Source organism: Anabrus simplex, chromosome 3 (genome assembly GCF_040414725.1).
Source record: "Anabrus simplex isolate iqAnaSimp1 chromosome 3, ASM4041472v1, whole genome shotgun sequence".
Classification (NCBI taxonomy): domain Eukaryota; kingdom Metazoa; phylum Arthropoda; class Insecta; order Orthoptera; family Tettigoniidae; genus Anabrus; species Anabrus simplex.
This window is the reverse complement of record NC_090267.1, coordinates 275,705,564-275,723,279: the sequence shown is the minus strand read 5'-3', so window position 1 is coordinate 275,723,279 and position 17,716 is coordinate 275,705,564. Positions and strand designations below refer to the sequence as shown.

The 17,716-nt window shown below is 38.2% G+C and overlaps 1 protein-coding gene across 1 annotated transcript in view; it reads right to left on the bottom strand.

The window, feature by feature from the left end:
- Nucleotides 1-17,716, bottom strand: part of LOC136867222 (DNA damage-regulated autophagy modulator protein 2) — a 72,696-nt gene that overhangs the window by 25,225 nt on the left and 29,755 nt on the right. The window contains exon 5 of the mRNA XM_067144360.2: nucleotides 10,366-10,504. Coding sequence (XP_067000461.2) covers nucleotides 10,366-10,504 — 139 coding nt within the window. The remainder of the gene's footprint in view (nucleotides 1-10,365; nucleotides 10,505-17,716) is intronic.

The window sequence follows — 17,716 nt, the reverse complement described above, 5'->3', positions numbered from 1 at the left end:
TTTGACAGAATAGCTGAGAGAGTAAAAGATAAAGATGAAATGAGATAGTAAGAAGGCAGTGAAAAATAAGATGATAGCTTGGCAAGTATGGAATAGGGCTAAAACAGAAGAAATTAGAAGAAAGTATCAGGAAATGAAAAGAAGGTGCAAGAAAGTAATAATAATAATAATGTTATTTGCTTTACGTCCCACTAACTACTTTTTAAGGTCTTCGGAGACGCCGAGGTGCCGGAATTTAGTCCCGCAGGAGTTCTTTAACGTGCCAGTAAATCTACCGACACGGGGCTGTAGTATTTGAGCACCTTCAAATACTACCGGACTGAGCCAGGATAGAACCTGCCAAGTTGGGGTTAGAAGGCCAGCACCTTAACCGTCTGAGCCACTCAGCCCGGCATGCAAGAAAGTAGTAAGTGAAGAAAAGATGTAAAGGATTTATACGAGAGTTGGAAGAGGATGTACATATATAACGCTAAACGGATGCTATATGGAGTTGGAATAGGATTTACGTATATTAAGCGTAAGGAATTTCATTTTTTTATCCGCACTGAACTGCACTCGTTGCAGCCGTCAAGCAAGGTATACAGCTTTAGAGGTTTCCATTGAACTGAGAATCCATGCCCGCTTAACAACTGTAGGGCAAATTAATATCACAGTTCAACCACTACACATACAGCATTAAAAATACTACGTTTTTATACTCAACAAAGATAAGAAGACGGCTCAGTTTTAATAATTCTATTGTATATAACAAACTTTTAATCCAACAAAGTAACATATACAAAAAATGAATATTTTAATATCAAATGGACTGCATTCAACTTCAATCCTATAATTTTAGGATCGCATGTGAAGCCAATATTACGAGTGTATAAAATCATAGACATTAAGGAATTGAAGACCACTCATATACCAAATGAGGAATTTTATATTTTGACTTGCAAGAGTTTCCTTGTCACACATTATAATTTTAATCTAGTATAATAAGATGTTAATATTTAATTATAACAACATTCTATTGTCTGTATATATGGAGTTAAGTTAAGTATGCTTTTTTTTTTTTTTTTTGCTAGTTGCTTTACGTCGCACCAACACAGATAGGTCTTATGGCGACGATGGGATAAGAAAGGGCTAGGAGTGGGAAGGAAGCGGCCGTGGCCTTAATTAAGGTACAGCCCCAGCATTTGCCTGGTGTGAAAATGGGGAAACCACGGAAAACCATTTTCAGGGCTGCCGACAATGGGGTTCGAACCTACTATCTCCCGAATACTGGATACTGGCTGCACTTAAGCGACTGCAGCTATCGAGCTCGGTAAGTTAAGTATGACAATATGCTGTTCACTGTTTTGATCGCCAAGTTTCTACACACTTTCCATGCAGCTGATGATGGTGTTAAAAATTGTACACCGAAACATGTTCTGTAATCTGTAATAAATAATATCATCCAACAACATTGCATATTTATTGAAAAGGTGGAACCCGCTATATGCTAATTTAAATGTGATTTACGTATATAACGCTAAAAAGGATGCTATATGGACTTGTAAGAAGGAAAAGTTCACACAAAGCAGATGAAAGGAAGGAAGGAAAAAAAAAAAAGGAAAGATCAGAGGAATACAGAAAAGATGGATTATTCTGATGAACTCCTGAATGCAAGAAGGGGTGTAAATGAGATGATAGAGTCAGGGTATGAGGAGATAGAATTTGAGAGTGAAATCACAATAAAGGATGTGGAAACTGCTGTCAAATGAATAAAAGTGGGAAAAGCAGCAGGACTGGATGAACTATATGTGAAAATGATAACAGCATCAGGACCTGTTGGTCTACAATGGGTGTATAGACTATTTAGATATATTTGGAAAGAAAAACTGGTATCAAATGGCTGGAATAAAGGAGTAATAATAACTATATTTAAGAAGGGGGACAAGAAGATATGGGGTAATTATCAAGGAATAACATCATATATCAAGTAGCAAAAAAATTTGGAAGGGTACAAAGAGAATGAGAAGAAAGGTGGAAGGATAGTTAGAAGAAGAGCAATACGGCTTTTGAAATGGAAGATCAACACTAGATTCCATCTTCAGTATGAGGAAGTTAATGGAAAAACATTGGGAATATGGAAGAGATGATATTGTGGTGTAGAGAGCAGACAGAGAGGAAGTACAAGGGCAACTTGACATGTTGAGTGAGATTATCGAAAATTACGGAATGAAAATCAGTGTAGTAAAGAGTAAGACAGTGGTGTTGACAAGAGGAGAAAAGGAAGGAAAAGGACTTATAAAAATAAAGTGACAAACCTCAAAATTGTGGAGAGCTTCTCAAGTACTTCGGAAGCGAACTGATTCAGGATGCAGGGCTGGACATGGAAATCAGTGAAATGATTCAACAGGAAAATGTGTTCTACTAGTGTGCGAAACTTGATGTGGAGGAAGTAAGTACCAATGAAATGTAAAGAGCTGATGTATAAGATGTACCATTGCCCAATACTGACATATGCAGTGGAGACCTAGACACTGACAAAAGGATAGGAGAATAAAATCCAGGCAAGTGAAATGATATTTTTAAGAAGCATGATAGGAAAGTCAAGAAAGGACTGACAAGGAAACATCGGCAATGGTTAAGTCGCTGATCGCAATGAAATTTGGAAAACACATTGAGGTACACGTAAAAAAGATGTCAGCATCAATTTTTGGTGCTGAGATTCATTAGATCATTAACTAAGGGGCCTAAAAGTTGCAACATTTCAAGTTCCATGTGAACAGTGATGAATACCTGCTGGCCAATGCTTAGCCGGCACACTGTCTGCCTTGTGACACACCTCGGCACCTCCTCCCCTTCAAACCTCCAACCCTCCTACTGGTTCGCCACCGCATGTTTCCCTTCTCACTGCACCTGCACGTCTACTTAGCTGTCGACGAGAACCAGTGCTCCACTTTGCATATTCTATCAGCCTTCCTCATATCTCTCCTTTGTAATTTCCGCATTGTATTAGTCAGTTTACATTTTCTGAACTATTTATGAAAACGTTTGTGACGATTCCTTAAGCGCAATGTCGTTGAGCATGTCAAAAATTATTTTTCATCTTCAAGCAAATCACGGAAGTTACGGCAAAGGAGGTCCGCTGAACTTTCGGGAGCTGCAGCTTTATGACGCGATTGAGAGCGAGTGTTAAGCAGTCAACTGTTTTCAAATAGGTTTTGACCCTCACGGGGTGATGTCCCACTGCGTGAAATAGGCCATAATAACGAAGATTGGTAGTCTTTTGTGCTGCATGTGAAATTATAGGTTTTAGTTTTCACCACTGGACCGTCATATGTTTATACCGTTAACTCTGTCGTTTTTAAAACAAACATTTGTGTTCTCCGTTGTTTCTGTCAATAAATACACATGTAACAACATGTATTTTAATTATTTTTAGTTTGTTTTCCAGAGCTTATAAGTTACTGTCTTGAGGTGACAGTCTTTATTTGGAGGACGTTACAAGTTTGATGTACAGGTCTGATCAGTCAGAGGAACACGAAAAGGATATTGAATATAGCGAGCCAGATCCGGGCCAAAAGCAAGACAGTGCCAAATCGACGGACATCGCAGACTTACAGTATAAAACAAGAGCAGTCAACTACTGGAAGAATGGAAAACGGAAAAATTTGAAATTTGCAACTCTGCATGTTGTTTGCATAGTGAGGCACAGTTCTCCGCCTGGAAAACAGTAGTGGATGAAGGAGGCTCTCTCTGAGACAAATTTGATCTTATTGCAATGGATTGCAAGGAAAAATATGACTCGGAGTATTGTACGTCCACCATCCATGACATCACAATCAAACAATGGGCAATGCAAAGTGTTCGCTTTCGCGGGATCCATAAAGTTAAAGCATCCTCAGGCTGGTTGTACGACTTCAAACAAATTTGGAATCACATCCCGAAAAATTACTGTTGTGACAACAATGAAAAACTTGATAGGGAAATAGACGTTATGGTGGAAGCCGAAATGTTTATGGAAAATGTAAGAGAAAAAATACAGTTACACAGCCCAGCACATGTTTTTAACAGGGACCAAAGCGGCTTTAATTTGGAAATGTACACCGGCAGAACGTTAGTGCCCTGAGGAGAAAAGTCGATTAGCACGGTGGTCCAATCAATTCCCTTTACTACGCACCGTTACACGACTATGTATACCGTGATGATACAGATGTTGATTTCCATAGGGAATCTAAAATATTTGTCCCGAATGAGTAAATTTGTTATATATTCTGGGCTGCGACTTATGAATACCGGTATCGTGCTGCACCACCGTAACACCATCTTAAAGTTGCAATCACTGTTACATTTCAAGCTGACTCCCCCCCCCCTCCCCCCCAATGGCAGTACAGCCCTTGAAGGGCTTTGGTCTACCAAGCGACCGCTGCTTAGACCGAAGGCCTGCAGATTACGAGGTGTCGTGTGCTCAGCACGACGAATCCTCTCTGAGTTTTTCTTGGCTTTCTAGACCAGGGTCGCTATCTCACCGTCAGATAGCTCCTCAATTGTAATCACGTAGGCTGAGTGGACCTCGAGCCAGCCCACAGGTCGAGGTAAAAATCCCTGACCTGGCCGGGAATCGAACCTGGGGCCTCCAGGTAAGAGGCAGGCACGCTACCCCTACATCACGGGGAATGCTGATATATCCTCAATTCAAAAACATGTGGAAGTACTCCTGGTACCTTGATGATCATCCTGAACAATTTGAACACCCGAGGAACACCACTATTGTAAAGCATATGTCCCGTGATAGAAGTATGGTGCCTGTTGTTAACTGCGTTTTGTTTCAGTTTTCTTTTCACTATTTTTTAATGTTTCGAATAGACCAAAGATTGTTTTTGTTTACTATCAGTGACTGACGGGGGAGTTTGCCCGATGTAATGTATACGGAGTCATTTATTGTGTTGCCTTGTAATTGTTTGTTGTTGTACCAGTTCATACAATAGCCATTTAAATTTTTGCATATGTAACTGCCATTGTACCCACAAGACTGTCGTGTGATACTTTAATATTGGTATTTGTTAAACACATAGACCTTCGTCAGCTATAACGCAAAAATACCGGTAAAGTAAGACTACAGGTCTGCCTGTGATCACTGTATATCTACTGCATAATAAATGCACATCTTTTTTTTTTCAAGGCTTTTCTTATTACATCAAACTTTACTACATTCCATGTCACACTCATATCAAAGTTGTCTATGCATTAAATTGATTTATATTCGACAACCATTGCTGCAATTGAAATGTGTTGTGTCTGTCACTGCAAAACATAAATCATTCAGTACAAGCACAAATCAAAACATTCTACCTATATTCCTTATATCAGAGTACGCAATACGGAAAATACCAGTAGTTTCAAACTCGGAGTTTATAATTGTTGTTGTTGTCGTCCCCGATTTTGTTTCATTATGAAACAACTCACAGCGTACACAAAATTGGTGGTGGTGGTGGTGGTGGTGAGGGGGCCATAAAAAAAAAAGATCCGGACCTGTAACCAGGTTTAGATATCTCAATGTACCGAATTTCATTACATTCATTGAGATCCTCTACCCGGGCACGTAATTTCTTTAAATAAATATATATTTAACGTTGTTTAAAGGTGGGTGATTTAATTTTTATTCATTTCATATGTAGGCCTATGTCCACTCTAAAGGACACTACTGACAGCTTTAAGGCGTTTTAGAAGTAAATGAAATAACGTATGGCTTTTAGTGCCAGGATTGTCCGAGGACATGTTCAGCTCGCCAGGTGTAGGTCTTTTGATTTGACAACCGTAGGCGACCTGTGCGTCGTGATGAGGATGAAACAATGATAAAGATGACACATACACCCAGCCCCCGTGCCAGCGAAATTAACCAATGATGGTTAAAATTCCCGACCCTGCCGGGAATCGAACCTGAGACCCCTGTGACCAAAGGCCAGCACACTAACCATTTAGCCATGGAGCCGGACGTTTTAGAAGTAAATAATAATTTAAGCGTAGGTCGGACGCGGTACCCCATCCCACGTTTGTCCACGCCCGGTGGTGCTTAACTCAGGGTTGTACCCACGAATGTGACAACTCACCGGAATTAGCAGGAATGAAAACATAAAATTTGAATAAAATACGGGTGTATTAGTTTAGGTCATTTATTTTCATTATGTGTAAAACGGAACGTTATTTAAAGGATTTCAATAATTATACAGTAGTACGAAAAGGAGCAAAGAATAGCGAAGGTCCCATTCAACAGTTAAGCAGTCGGCAAGCGCAGAGAGAAGGGAAACATGCGGCGGAGAACCAGTTGGAGTGGGGAGGGTAGGAAGTGCAGAGGTGTGTCTCCAGGCAGGCAGTGTGCCGGCTTAGCATTGGCCAGCAGGTATTCATCGCTGATCGTGAGGAACTTGAAATGTAGCAACTTTTAGGCCCCCTAAGAAATGTTCATGGAATTAAACCATTAAAATAAAAAGTTAGCAGCTTTAATTTGATCAACACATTTCTTTAATTGGAAATAAATTTCAATAATATTATTAACAGTAATAGTTAACACCTTAATGAATGTCGGCACCCAAAACTGATGCAGACATCTTTTTTTCGTGTACCTCAATGTGTTTTCCAAGTTTCATCATGATCGGCGATTTAACCATTGCCGATGTTCCCTTGTGAGTAAGAAATGAGGACATCAGAAAAGAAATCTGATTGGAAAAGCTTGAAATTATGTAGAATTTCTTCAAAAGAAATCACAAGGTCAATCCACCAATGTAAGTCAATACGGACCACATCCTGAAATGTATCACATGTAAGTGGAAAAGCTTTATGACAGAATGAAGAGAGATAAACACAGATGGCTTGGACATGATAAAAGGATGGAAGAAGGAAGGATACCAAAGGAGACCTAGATAAGAAAGAGGGAGGGCAAGAGGGATACCCAGACTAAGGTGGTTGAAAAATCAAGAACAGTACAATTAAAAGAAACCTGGATAGGAACACAGTTAAGGAGGAACAATGATGGTTGGATAGAGGAAGATGGAAAGGTGCCATAAATATCCCAACCCGGTAGGAGCTGGCTGAGGGAAATGGATGATGGTGATGATTTCATTTCCACTTTGCCCTACAACTCATCAAGTTAATAACAAAGCTCCACATGGAATGATGCATTAAAATTTTGATTTTTCAGGTAGTATTCATAGGTAATAAATGAAGTCATTTCACTAAATGTCTTATTTCAAATTCACTAACTGTCGTATTTCAAATTCATAACACGTTTATGTTGAATACAACACCTTACAATACCTACATACAGAAATCATAAATTCAATACAGAAATCATGCTTTTGCCTGCTATGTCTGTTTACAATGTTCAGCAGCCATTTGTAATTCCAAGAGTTACCAACAGTAGAAAGACAAGTATTAATGGTGATAGAACTGAACTGCATCATATTCAAATAATCTAACTGAAAAATGTCACTCTCCCCCAACCTTCCCTACACTTCCCATGCACCCCATTATTTTCAGTAGAACTTTCCCTTACACCCTGTATCTACAGTATAACAATCCATGGCATAGACAACACAAAACCCTACAATTCCTAAGTAATGAAAATATCAATACTGTGGATATATACATTACTGAACACCATGCCTCGTCCACCAAACCTGTATATATATATATTTTGGTGCAGTGCGTACTTCATCGATGTCGTATATGAACGGGGTATAGTGTCATGGTTTGAAATTCCATGGAAATGCTCAAGGAAGTTCTGTACAGCAGATATACCACTCCATTTTGCTTGTTTCAAAAGTGATCTGATGTTATTTCAGCTTCCTTGGAGTGGAATATCTTTCCCACAAATATGTAGCCGTGTATACATTCAACTCCTGTTGATGAAGAAATTGAATGTTTCCTCTTAAACAGAGATTCTGGAGAGCTATATTTTGATAGTGAATATGGAAAATATAAAGGGGGCAATACTGAAATACAAGAAAGTGTGAGACAAAGTAGTAATGATGAATCTCATGCAGAATTGTCACCCCCTCCTCAGATAAATTATTTTTCCCCCAAATGTTAAGGATTTTGATAATACCAGTTCTTGGGTCAACAATTTTGTATTATATTTCAGTAACAGTATCACTGAGTGGAGTAGCCGTGCATGTTAACATGCTATGACTATGGAGCCAAGCTCTGAACTCTGCAGGCGAGTGGGTTCTTCGAACCCCACCATCAGCTGTCCTGAGAATGTTTGTTTTTTAATTTCACTTTTGCACTCCCAAGCAAATGCTGGGACAGTTCCTATTCATAAGCCACAGCCGATTCCTTCCACTTCCTTACTCAGTTTCGCTCACCATCATTCATTCCCTAACCTCCCCTACGCTTCCCATGCACCCCATTATTTTCAGGCAACACAAAGCCCTACTATTCCTAAGTAATGAAAATATCAATACTGTGGATATATAATGCACAATAGTGCAATTAAATTAATAACTTACTAGAGAACCCGTGCTGCTCCACAGCATTCCTTATAAATAGGTCATGTGACGTGCCTTCATATGAAATTGCTCCATGCACTGCCCGGGTACTTCTTGAATGTCTATTTTTTGGATTTGGATTACCTCTTTATGACATGTCAAGTGAATTTTTGAGATGTCTTTATTGTGATGAAAATGAAAATCCACAGCCTGTTTCTAGTCATTTGACTGGGTCAGGGATGGAATGAATGAAGCCCCCATCTAGCGGTGAGGATAGGAATTGAGCTGGCTGCCGAAGCCTGTCACACTCCACTGGGGTAATAATAAATGAATGACATATGAAATGAAATGATATTGAAGAGTGTTGCTGGAATGAAATATGACAGGGAAAACTGGAGTACCCTGAGAAAAACCTGTCCCGCCTCTGCTTTGTCCAGCACAAATCTCACATGGAGTGACTGGGATTTGAACCACAGAACCCAGCGGTGAGAGGCTGGCACGCTGCCACCTGAGCCATGGAGGCTCTGTCTTTATTGTGATACTGATTGATATTTTACGAACTATTTTATAGTTTTAGAGTTAATGTTGTGTGTTTAATTAAAAGTTTTAGATTCTTTTGTTTCACATGAAGCTTTGTCCTTATTGCAGCTCATATTGCCTAAAATTAGTTGACTGGGTGAGTTGGCCGTGCAAGCAGCTGTGAGCTTGCATCTAGGAGATAGTGGGTTCGAACCCCACTGTCGGCAGCCCTGAAGATGGTTTTCCGTAGTTTTCCATTTTCACACCAGGCAAATGCTGGGGCTGTACCTTAATGAAGGCCACGGCCACTTCCTTCCCACTCCTAGGCCTTTCCTATCCCATCGTCGCCATAAGATCTATTTGTGTCGGTGAGACGTAAAGCAAAATAGTGAAATTAGTTCATCCCTTCAAATAAATAATAAAGATGAATGATAAATGTATTTATGTACTGATATGATGTACAGTACATGATTCGACTGTCATTGAAACTGTCACAAATCAGCCTAGCGAGCCCGAAAACTGTTGTTTCAACACTAATCTTGATCATTTGGGACATTTTCTTTTTCACCCCTTTTCATTCCCCATGCCGATGAATACTGAACTCTGATGTAAACGGCATCCAGAGCGTCAGAATTCATCCCAGTGTCCCTGAAAAGTATGGATTCAACAATAATATTGGTCCTTTCGATGATTTTTACATGTCACTCCCTCCCACTTTCTCCAGCTAGTAAACCATATGTGTATGAAGTCTGGTTGAGAGTTATGCTGGAACATACACATACATCCATAATCTTGGTCATTTTGGACATTTTCTTTTTCACCCCTTTTGACCCCCCATGATAATGGTGGCTGAACTTGGACTTAAATGTCATCCAGAGTGTCACTATTTATCTAAGCGACCCCGAGAACGATGGATTCAGCACTAATATAGCTTGTTTTCAATTCTCTTGACATGTTGCTCATTCCCCACTCCACCTCTAGGGGTGCTAGGTGTGTCTTACTCCCACAGTATTTCTTTCCAGATAGTATGAAGTCACATGCGTATCAAGTTTGGTTGAAACTGCATGTTTGCCTATAGTTCCCATCATTTTTAATTGCTGATATCTTTATGTAGCTGGTGCACCCCAGTAAGAACAGAATGTATGTGGCCTAGAGTAAGTCTTTGCCTGGTATTATTGTAGTGGATGTTTAATAATTTGATTTTAGGATTACTTAATACTGACCAAACTTAGAAACATATCAATCCCTGATGATTCACTGGCAGGTAATTCAATACAACAAAAATTAAGCAAATTGGTCCAGTAAAATGGACAGAGAGATTGGACAAAGCTGTTTCTTGTAAACATTTTTAATATATAGATTTAAAATAACTATATGTATCACTTACCTTTATATTGTATGTGAGATATAACACCAGTAATACTCAGTAAAATGAAGAATACAGTACAAATCATGGCCAGAGCTAATCTTAAATGAGCAACACTGATACTATTGGCCAGAGGATGCATGTGGTAAGAACACACAGCCTGAAACACAACCAATTTAAATACTATCACAATATATACACTGCCCAAGCTTATTTCTTATTTCTAGACACAAAATGGATGAAAGTACTTGTGTATTTTAGTTACAACTTTATAAGATCAGGATGAAGATGAACATACTGTGAATACAAATTACAACACATGAATCAATACATTTAGTTTTATGAATCTTTCTCACAACCAGTCTGGGTTTTCTCCTACTAGTAGCTGCAATGTCTGATAGCTGTTCAATTTTGATTCCTGACCCTCACTCAGACTTTTCTTTGGTGTGAGAATGAGTTTCTTTCACACAAATATTTGGGGTGCTCCGCCGGAAGCTGACAGCACCAGGTACATTTAAAATTATTATAAACTATTTATTTAGGATTATTTGTATATCATTTCTGGATGTAAAAAAAGCATGACTGACAAATTATAGTGTAACACCACGAATCACAGGCCTTTCTAATTAGCATATTATTTATACCAGTTTATATATAAAATTGAAATTTTGCGTATCCAGGTTTGGCATTGAAATAACCAAATAGATCCTTGGAAAATGCAGTAATACAGAGAAGCAAGATAAACTGCAATACAGAATTTATTAATTTAGTCATCTAAGCCAACTAACCATTCCTACTGGTACACCATAACTTCTGTAGCAATGGAAAGAATGTGAACTAATGAAGTTTCTCACTTCATTCCTCCACCACTCCTCTCATCCCCACTTCTATCTTCAGCTCAAGGCATACTGGAAGTCTCCAGCATTGTCACATGCTCTGTGCGTGAGGTATGGACAATCTACTGGACAGTCCACTACATAAGAGCAACTTTCTAGTTTTAGGTTCCATGCATACAACAATGTGCTGCTGTGGGTGGATATTACAAGAACTATTTAGACGCCTGTTCATCAACAGCTGACCACAAAAAGCTGGAGTACGTGTGATGTTTACATGTTGGCTGTAGTAATAGACATTGTAATACACAGCGGTCCTTCACGACCTCATGAAACAAATTTGAAAGCAGTAAATCGCAAGTTGTAATTCAGGATTTAAATATTTTAATTAATTCAAAATAACTCTTTACAAAACTTATTTTAATCAATTTACAAATAGGTTAACAATTACAAACAAATAATTACAGCAATGTTATACTGTATTTACAAAGTAAGCTGCAGTAGGGCATCATTTTAAAGCATGTACATCGTAAGTGTAGACAAACATTGTATTATATTAATGATAATGATAATAATAATAATAAGAAGAAGAAGAAGAATAAGAATACTGTAATATGCCATACTGTAATACAGAGTAAAGTATGAAAAGGATTTCTTCATTTCCTATCAACCCAATATTTTTTCATTCTGGGAGGAGCTGCTTTCCTTTGTTCTGTAGAAAATATCCTCCCATTAGACCTTTTATTGGTCTTGGTCTGTAACCTGGTGTGTGTGCCTTGAAGTATCTTAATTTTTCTGTTTTGTTTTTGGGATTGTCTATTGTTATTTGTAGTTCTTTAATATCCTCCTTAATTTCCGTGATCCATTTAATCTTCTTCTGCCAATTCTGGTGTCAGGTGTTCTGATAAGATGTCCAAAGAATGATATACATTTTTTCCTAATTGTGCTCAATACTGGTTCAATTTCCTTATAAACTGTTTTATTTGATACTATTCTCCATTGTGCATTAAATTGATACTGTTTATTTATGAATGTTCTAATTATTCTTCTTTCTGTCTTAAGTATTTTGTCTATTTCAGCTGTATTAGTAGTCTATTAATTTTGCTGCTATCGATAAGCTTTTTTTATTGTATGTAGTCTTGGTAATATAACCTGCTTTGTTTAATTTAATTATTCTGTTATGCAAACCTGGTTTCTCATTAACATAATAAGTTATAATTTATCTTCAATACTTAAATTTATCACCATTTTGATTTCTTGCCCTTCAATTCCTACTTTATCAGTGGGGGATGTGTAAACATGATCTCAGTTTTTCCACAGGATACTGAAAGACCTATTTTTTGTGCTATTTCCTGTAGAGATTTAATTTGGTGTCGAGTTTCCTGAATATTATTGGACAACAGAGCAAGGTCATCAGCAAATCCTAAACAGTTTAAACTTTAATTTTGTTTGGAGCTTCCAACTTTTATGTTCTTCGGGTTGACCTTGTACCACTCCCTTATTATAAATTCTAATGCACAATTAAATAGTAGCCTAATGGTGATAAACAGTCTCGTTGTCTTAAGCCTGTTTTAATCTAAAATGGTTCGGAAACCTCTCCTTTAAACTTTACTTTTGATATGGTATTAAGTTAAAGTAAGTTCTATTAATTTAATTCATTTAGGATGGAACCCAAAATTCTGTAAAATTTGTATTATTATTATTATTATTATTATTATTATATTTGAGTGTCCAGCTCCTTGGTTGAATGGTCAACATACCTGTCTTCGGTTGAGAGGGGCCCAGGCTCGATTCCCGGCCGGGCCGGAGATTTTAACAGTATATGGTTAGTTCTTACATCTTAGGGACTGGGTGTTTGTATCTGTCTCAACAAATTTCTCTTCATATTCACACAACCCATCACACTACTAACCCCCACAGAAACATGCAATAGTGAATACATCCCTCCATACAGAGTTGGTACCAGGAAGGGCATCCGGCCGTAAAACCGGGACAGATCCACATGTGATACGGTTCACACCCACAACCCCACCAGTGTGGGGAAAAGCAGTAGAAAAAGAAGATGATAAGATTTGATTAACAGATAGTGTTTTAGTGCCTATGTAGTACCCTGTAATATTTTATCATTTACTTAAATAAGTAATTTTACTTGTGCTTTATTAAAAAATATGCATAAAATGTTCATAGTAGTGAAAGAAACTTAACTGCATGTGACTACAATGTGCAAGGGAAAAGAAAAAAGGATGACTGGAAGTTTTGTCTGGAAAATCTGTGTCTTATATTAAATAATAAAGAGCGAGAGGAAAAATATGAACACCTCTGGAGAAAATTCATCAACTACTGGAAAGCGTACACATGGGGTGTGCAAAATATTGATGGACAATATGGACAGATGTACTTTAAGACAAAAGATATGAAACCTCTATGCAGTAAACAGAGAAGTGCTGACAGTTCAAAAACTGCTGATTATTGCCACCAAAGAAATAGATTTTGGAGACAAATGTACAGCCTAAAAAAAATTCTAACAGAAACAGATTTCAAGTTTAAGAGGTGTAAGAATATAAGAAGCGGATTAATAGAAAGGAGAAACACTGTTACATGGAGGGCTAGATATCTCCGAGAAATAAATAAATTATGCAATGTTTATGTGGATTAAACATGGATCCTTCTTAATTATGAAGTCATGTTGGCAGTGTGATGAGGTGGGAGGTGTTCTTACGTCTAATAGCACTAGCCAAATATTGATTATATTCCATGCAGTAGGTGACATGGGATTCATAAAAAAATGTGGTGAAAAGCTTCCATGCTAAAAGTAACTCAATTATCAATGTTGATATGAATTCAGAAAATTTTGAAACGTTGCTGAAAGAAAAACTCATACCCAACCTCTCATCTGAATCCATTGTGGTCATGAATAATATGCCGCACCATTTGATAATAAAGAACAAAATACCTAAAAGCTCTACTATAAAAGAAGAGATTAAATAACATCTTACGAACCAAAACATAATGTTCAATCTGTAACAAACAAAACCAGAACTGCTCATGTTGGTGCGCATTCAGTGACCCAAGCCTGTATACAGAGCCAATTTAACTTCAAAAGCTCAGGGCCATATCACTGTGAGACTGCCACAGCATCAATGTGATGTGTCCGTAATAGAGTATATTTGAAACTTCCGTCAAACATTGGGTAGCAATGACAAAAGTCAGTTCCAACATCTTAAACATTAGGAGAATCACTAAAGAGGAACCATCATGAAATACAGTCAAAGAATGGAGGAAAGCACGCAGCAGCAATGTCACTGGCCGAGAGGTAGGCTAAATACAAAGAATGATACCATAATAGAGGAAAAATTTTACACTCGAGAAATCCACAATGCCGAAGTCCTAACAGGAATAGACTCAGGGTCAGACCACTACATTGTAAAGATCTGTAAAACTAACCCCAATGGTAAAGAAAACACCTCCAAGTTCTTAATTCAAAACATTTTCTTTTCCCAATACTTTTACAGTTCAAGCCTATGAGTTGGTCTCTTCTTTAGCTCTCAGCCTTTTTTGGGATTGATCTCTCATAGTCTCTCCTTTTTTTTTTTCAGAAAGCTTTCTTGCCTACAACAGAGGAATTAAAAATTCTGGAATTGAAGTAGAAGAATTATGTAGTATTATTCTCCAAATACAAGAAATGTATGGGGTTTGTCTTGTTGTATTAAAGGTATTGAACAGGTATTTATGCGCGGCAAAAAAGACCTGCGAGAGCAAAATGAAGGAGGCTGAGTTAGAGGTTGGACAAGGGAGTAGGGGGATGGAATAGTTTTGTATGTATATGGGAAGAGTGTGGATATAAGGGAAGGGGATAGTATGATAAGATTCAAATGAGATAGGGAAGATAGGAGTTGTGTACTTAGTTGAGTATGGGGAGTTGGGTAATGATATGGGATTACATGAAGGCAAGGTCTTTCTGTTTGTGTTAGAGTTGGTGAGAATGCAAGTGTTGAAATGCTGAGTGGTGTGGTTTGCAGTATTGATTAGGTGTAGGTCAGTAACAATAAAGTGACGAAAGCGCAGAACGAAATAAGGACACTTGATGAGCATGCTTGAATATTGAGTAAGAGACTGCTACAGCAAATGACTGTTACGAATAATACTCTTATACATAAATTATTATTATTATTACTATTAGTATTACTTTCATTATTATTATTACTATGATTCTCTCTTTTAGTTTTACTCTCTTGATTCTGGGGTGTTAATTCTACGGAATGAGGGGCATGGCACGAGGCTCTGAGGATGACTGCTGTGGTGGCTCTACTTTAGGGGTTTCACGTTTCCGGGGTGTCCATCGAGCCTTATGGCATGCCCAGGGGATACGATAATTTTCTCTTTTTCTCTCTTGGTGATCTGAGTGGTTTATTATTATTATTATTATTATTATTATTATTATTATTATGAAATTAGGGCAGGTGCCTTTTCTCGCCATTCATGCATATTAGGGGGGGGGGGAATAAGGGAGGATGGGCAAGGGAAATGACGGGGTGGGTAAGGCCCACTCCAAATAAGCAAAGAAAGGGAAGAATGCAATAGGTAGGATAGGAGAGGAGAGTGGATCCAGTTAGATGTGGTTTGTTGCAATGGAATGGTGAGAATAAACGCACTGTCATCTGATTAGAATTGTTGGGGTTTCGCCTTAGGGCCCCACAGTTAGTGCCGGCTGTGTCATCATGAGGAGGGCGGCCTTTTTCTCACCAGGGTGATGACACGGCCGGACGGTAGCAGTAGTTAGTTAATTTGTATTCTCTATTGTTTATTTTTCCTTTTCTCTGTATGTGAACATGTATAGGGGCGAAATCGCCTGTTATGTTCAATAAATTATCTAATTATTAAAGGTATTTTTTACTATTTGCTTTACGTCGCACTAACGCAGACAGGTCTTATGGCGACTATGGGATAAGAAAGGTATAGGAGTAGAAAGGAAGCGGCAATAGCCTTAAGTAAAGTACAGCCGCAGCATTTGCCTGGTCTGAAAATGGTGAACCATGGAAAACCATCTTCAGGGCTACCGACAGTGGAGTTTGAACCCGTTATCTCCTGAATGCAAGTTCACACCTGCATTAAAGCTATGATCAATATTTTCAACTTCTTTCTGAAGTTTATTATGATGGTTGTAAGGAGCACAGAATAACACACAGATGGCAACATGTACTGCAATACATTTGCTCACTGAGGCCAAGATTAGTGCCCATCGCCATACTAGCAGCCAATGAGCATGGAACAAGATACTATAGAGCACCAACATGCTGCCAGATATGAAACAAATATTGCTTGGGTCACAATAAGATAGACCAGTTACAGTCTATTATTGATCACCGATCAAGTTACATAAATACAAGAATTCTGCATTATGATTAGAGTTTATTGAGATGTTGAAAGGAGTTGCAACAAAAAGGAAGGTATAAATTTAGGAAGGAAATTAGAAAACTACATGTATATGACAAGAAATATAAAATGATGGTCAGATTAGCTGCAGAAGTATTGAACTACTTAAAATGATTTCATATGTCAGTGCCAGCCGATATTTGTGTTTTCTTTGCAGCCAAATGAGAATTCAGTTTCTTTTCTATCATCAACCAACAGGTCCCGAGCATTCTGAAAGGTGACGAGATAACGTACATTGGAAATGACTCCATAGAAGGCACTGATGCTTATAAGTAGTATATTTTCCTGTTGAATTTCTTAGCTCTCTTCATCCTTCAGGCATGCAATATCACAGTATATATATAAAGGTTGGATGCATCATAATATTCTTCTTCACAGTCTAAATGCTAATGCTGATTTGTGCAATGGAATGAGTTTCATAGTGATGAAACTAGACGAAAATATTGTTCATGCAGAAATTTTGATGGGCTCAGCTTCAGGAAGAATGTGTTTTATTCCAATAACAGATATGGAAATTCTAACATAAAATTTGTTCTTGAAAGGAGGCAATTTCCTACAAATTTAGCCTTCTCTGTAATAGTCAACAACAGACACAGAGACAAACTTTACATAGGTTTGGGATAAATTCCTCCACTTTAGTGTTTACCCAAGAATAACTATATGCAACTTTAATGTAAATAAATAAATGAATACTGGATTAAAGCCACTATATATATTTATTTAATTAAGCTGAGCTTTCAGCCAAATTGCATTGGCCTTCATCAGGGCATGTTAAATTTTGCCTCCGACAGCGAGCAAAGAAATTCGAAGGAACATAGAAGTATGACCGTACTATCCACGGCCTACCCCACTAATTGGACTCAAGGATCGTAGTGCAGTGATTCACCGCCCTCTGTCAACAGTTTTGTGAGTGCGTCCCGCTGTTCCATGGTGGTGTTATGCTTGTATTTCTGCAGTACAGGTCTCCATGTATTCGATAACTTGAAGCTGTCTTCCCTGTTGATGTTATTTGGGTGCAGCTCTATCTCTATGGGTTCCCTTACCAGTCAAGCATAGAAGTCTTTTACAGGCGCGATGACCTTCGCCTGGTCAAAGAGGATTTCATG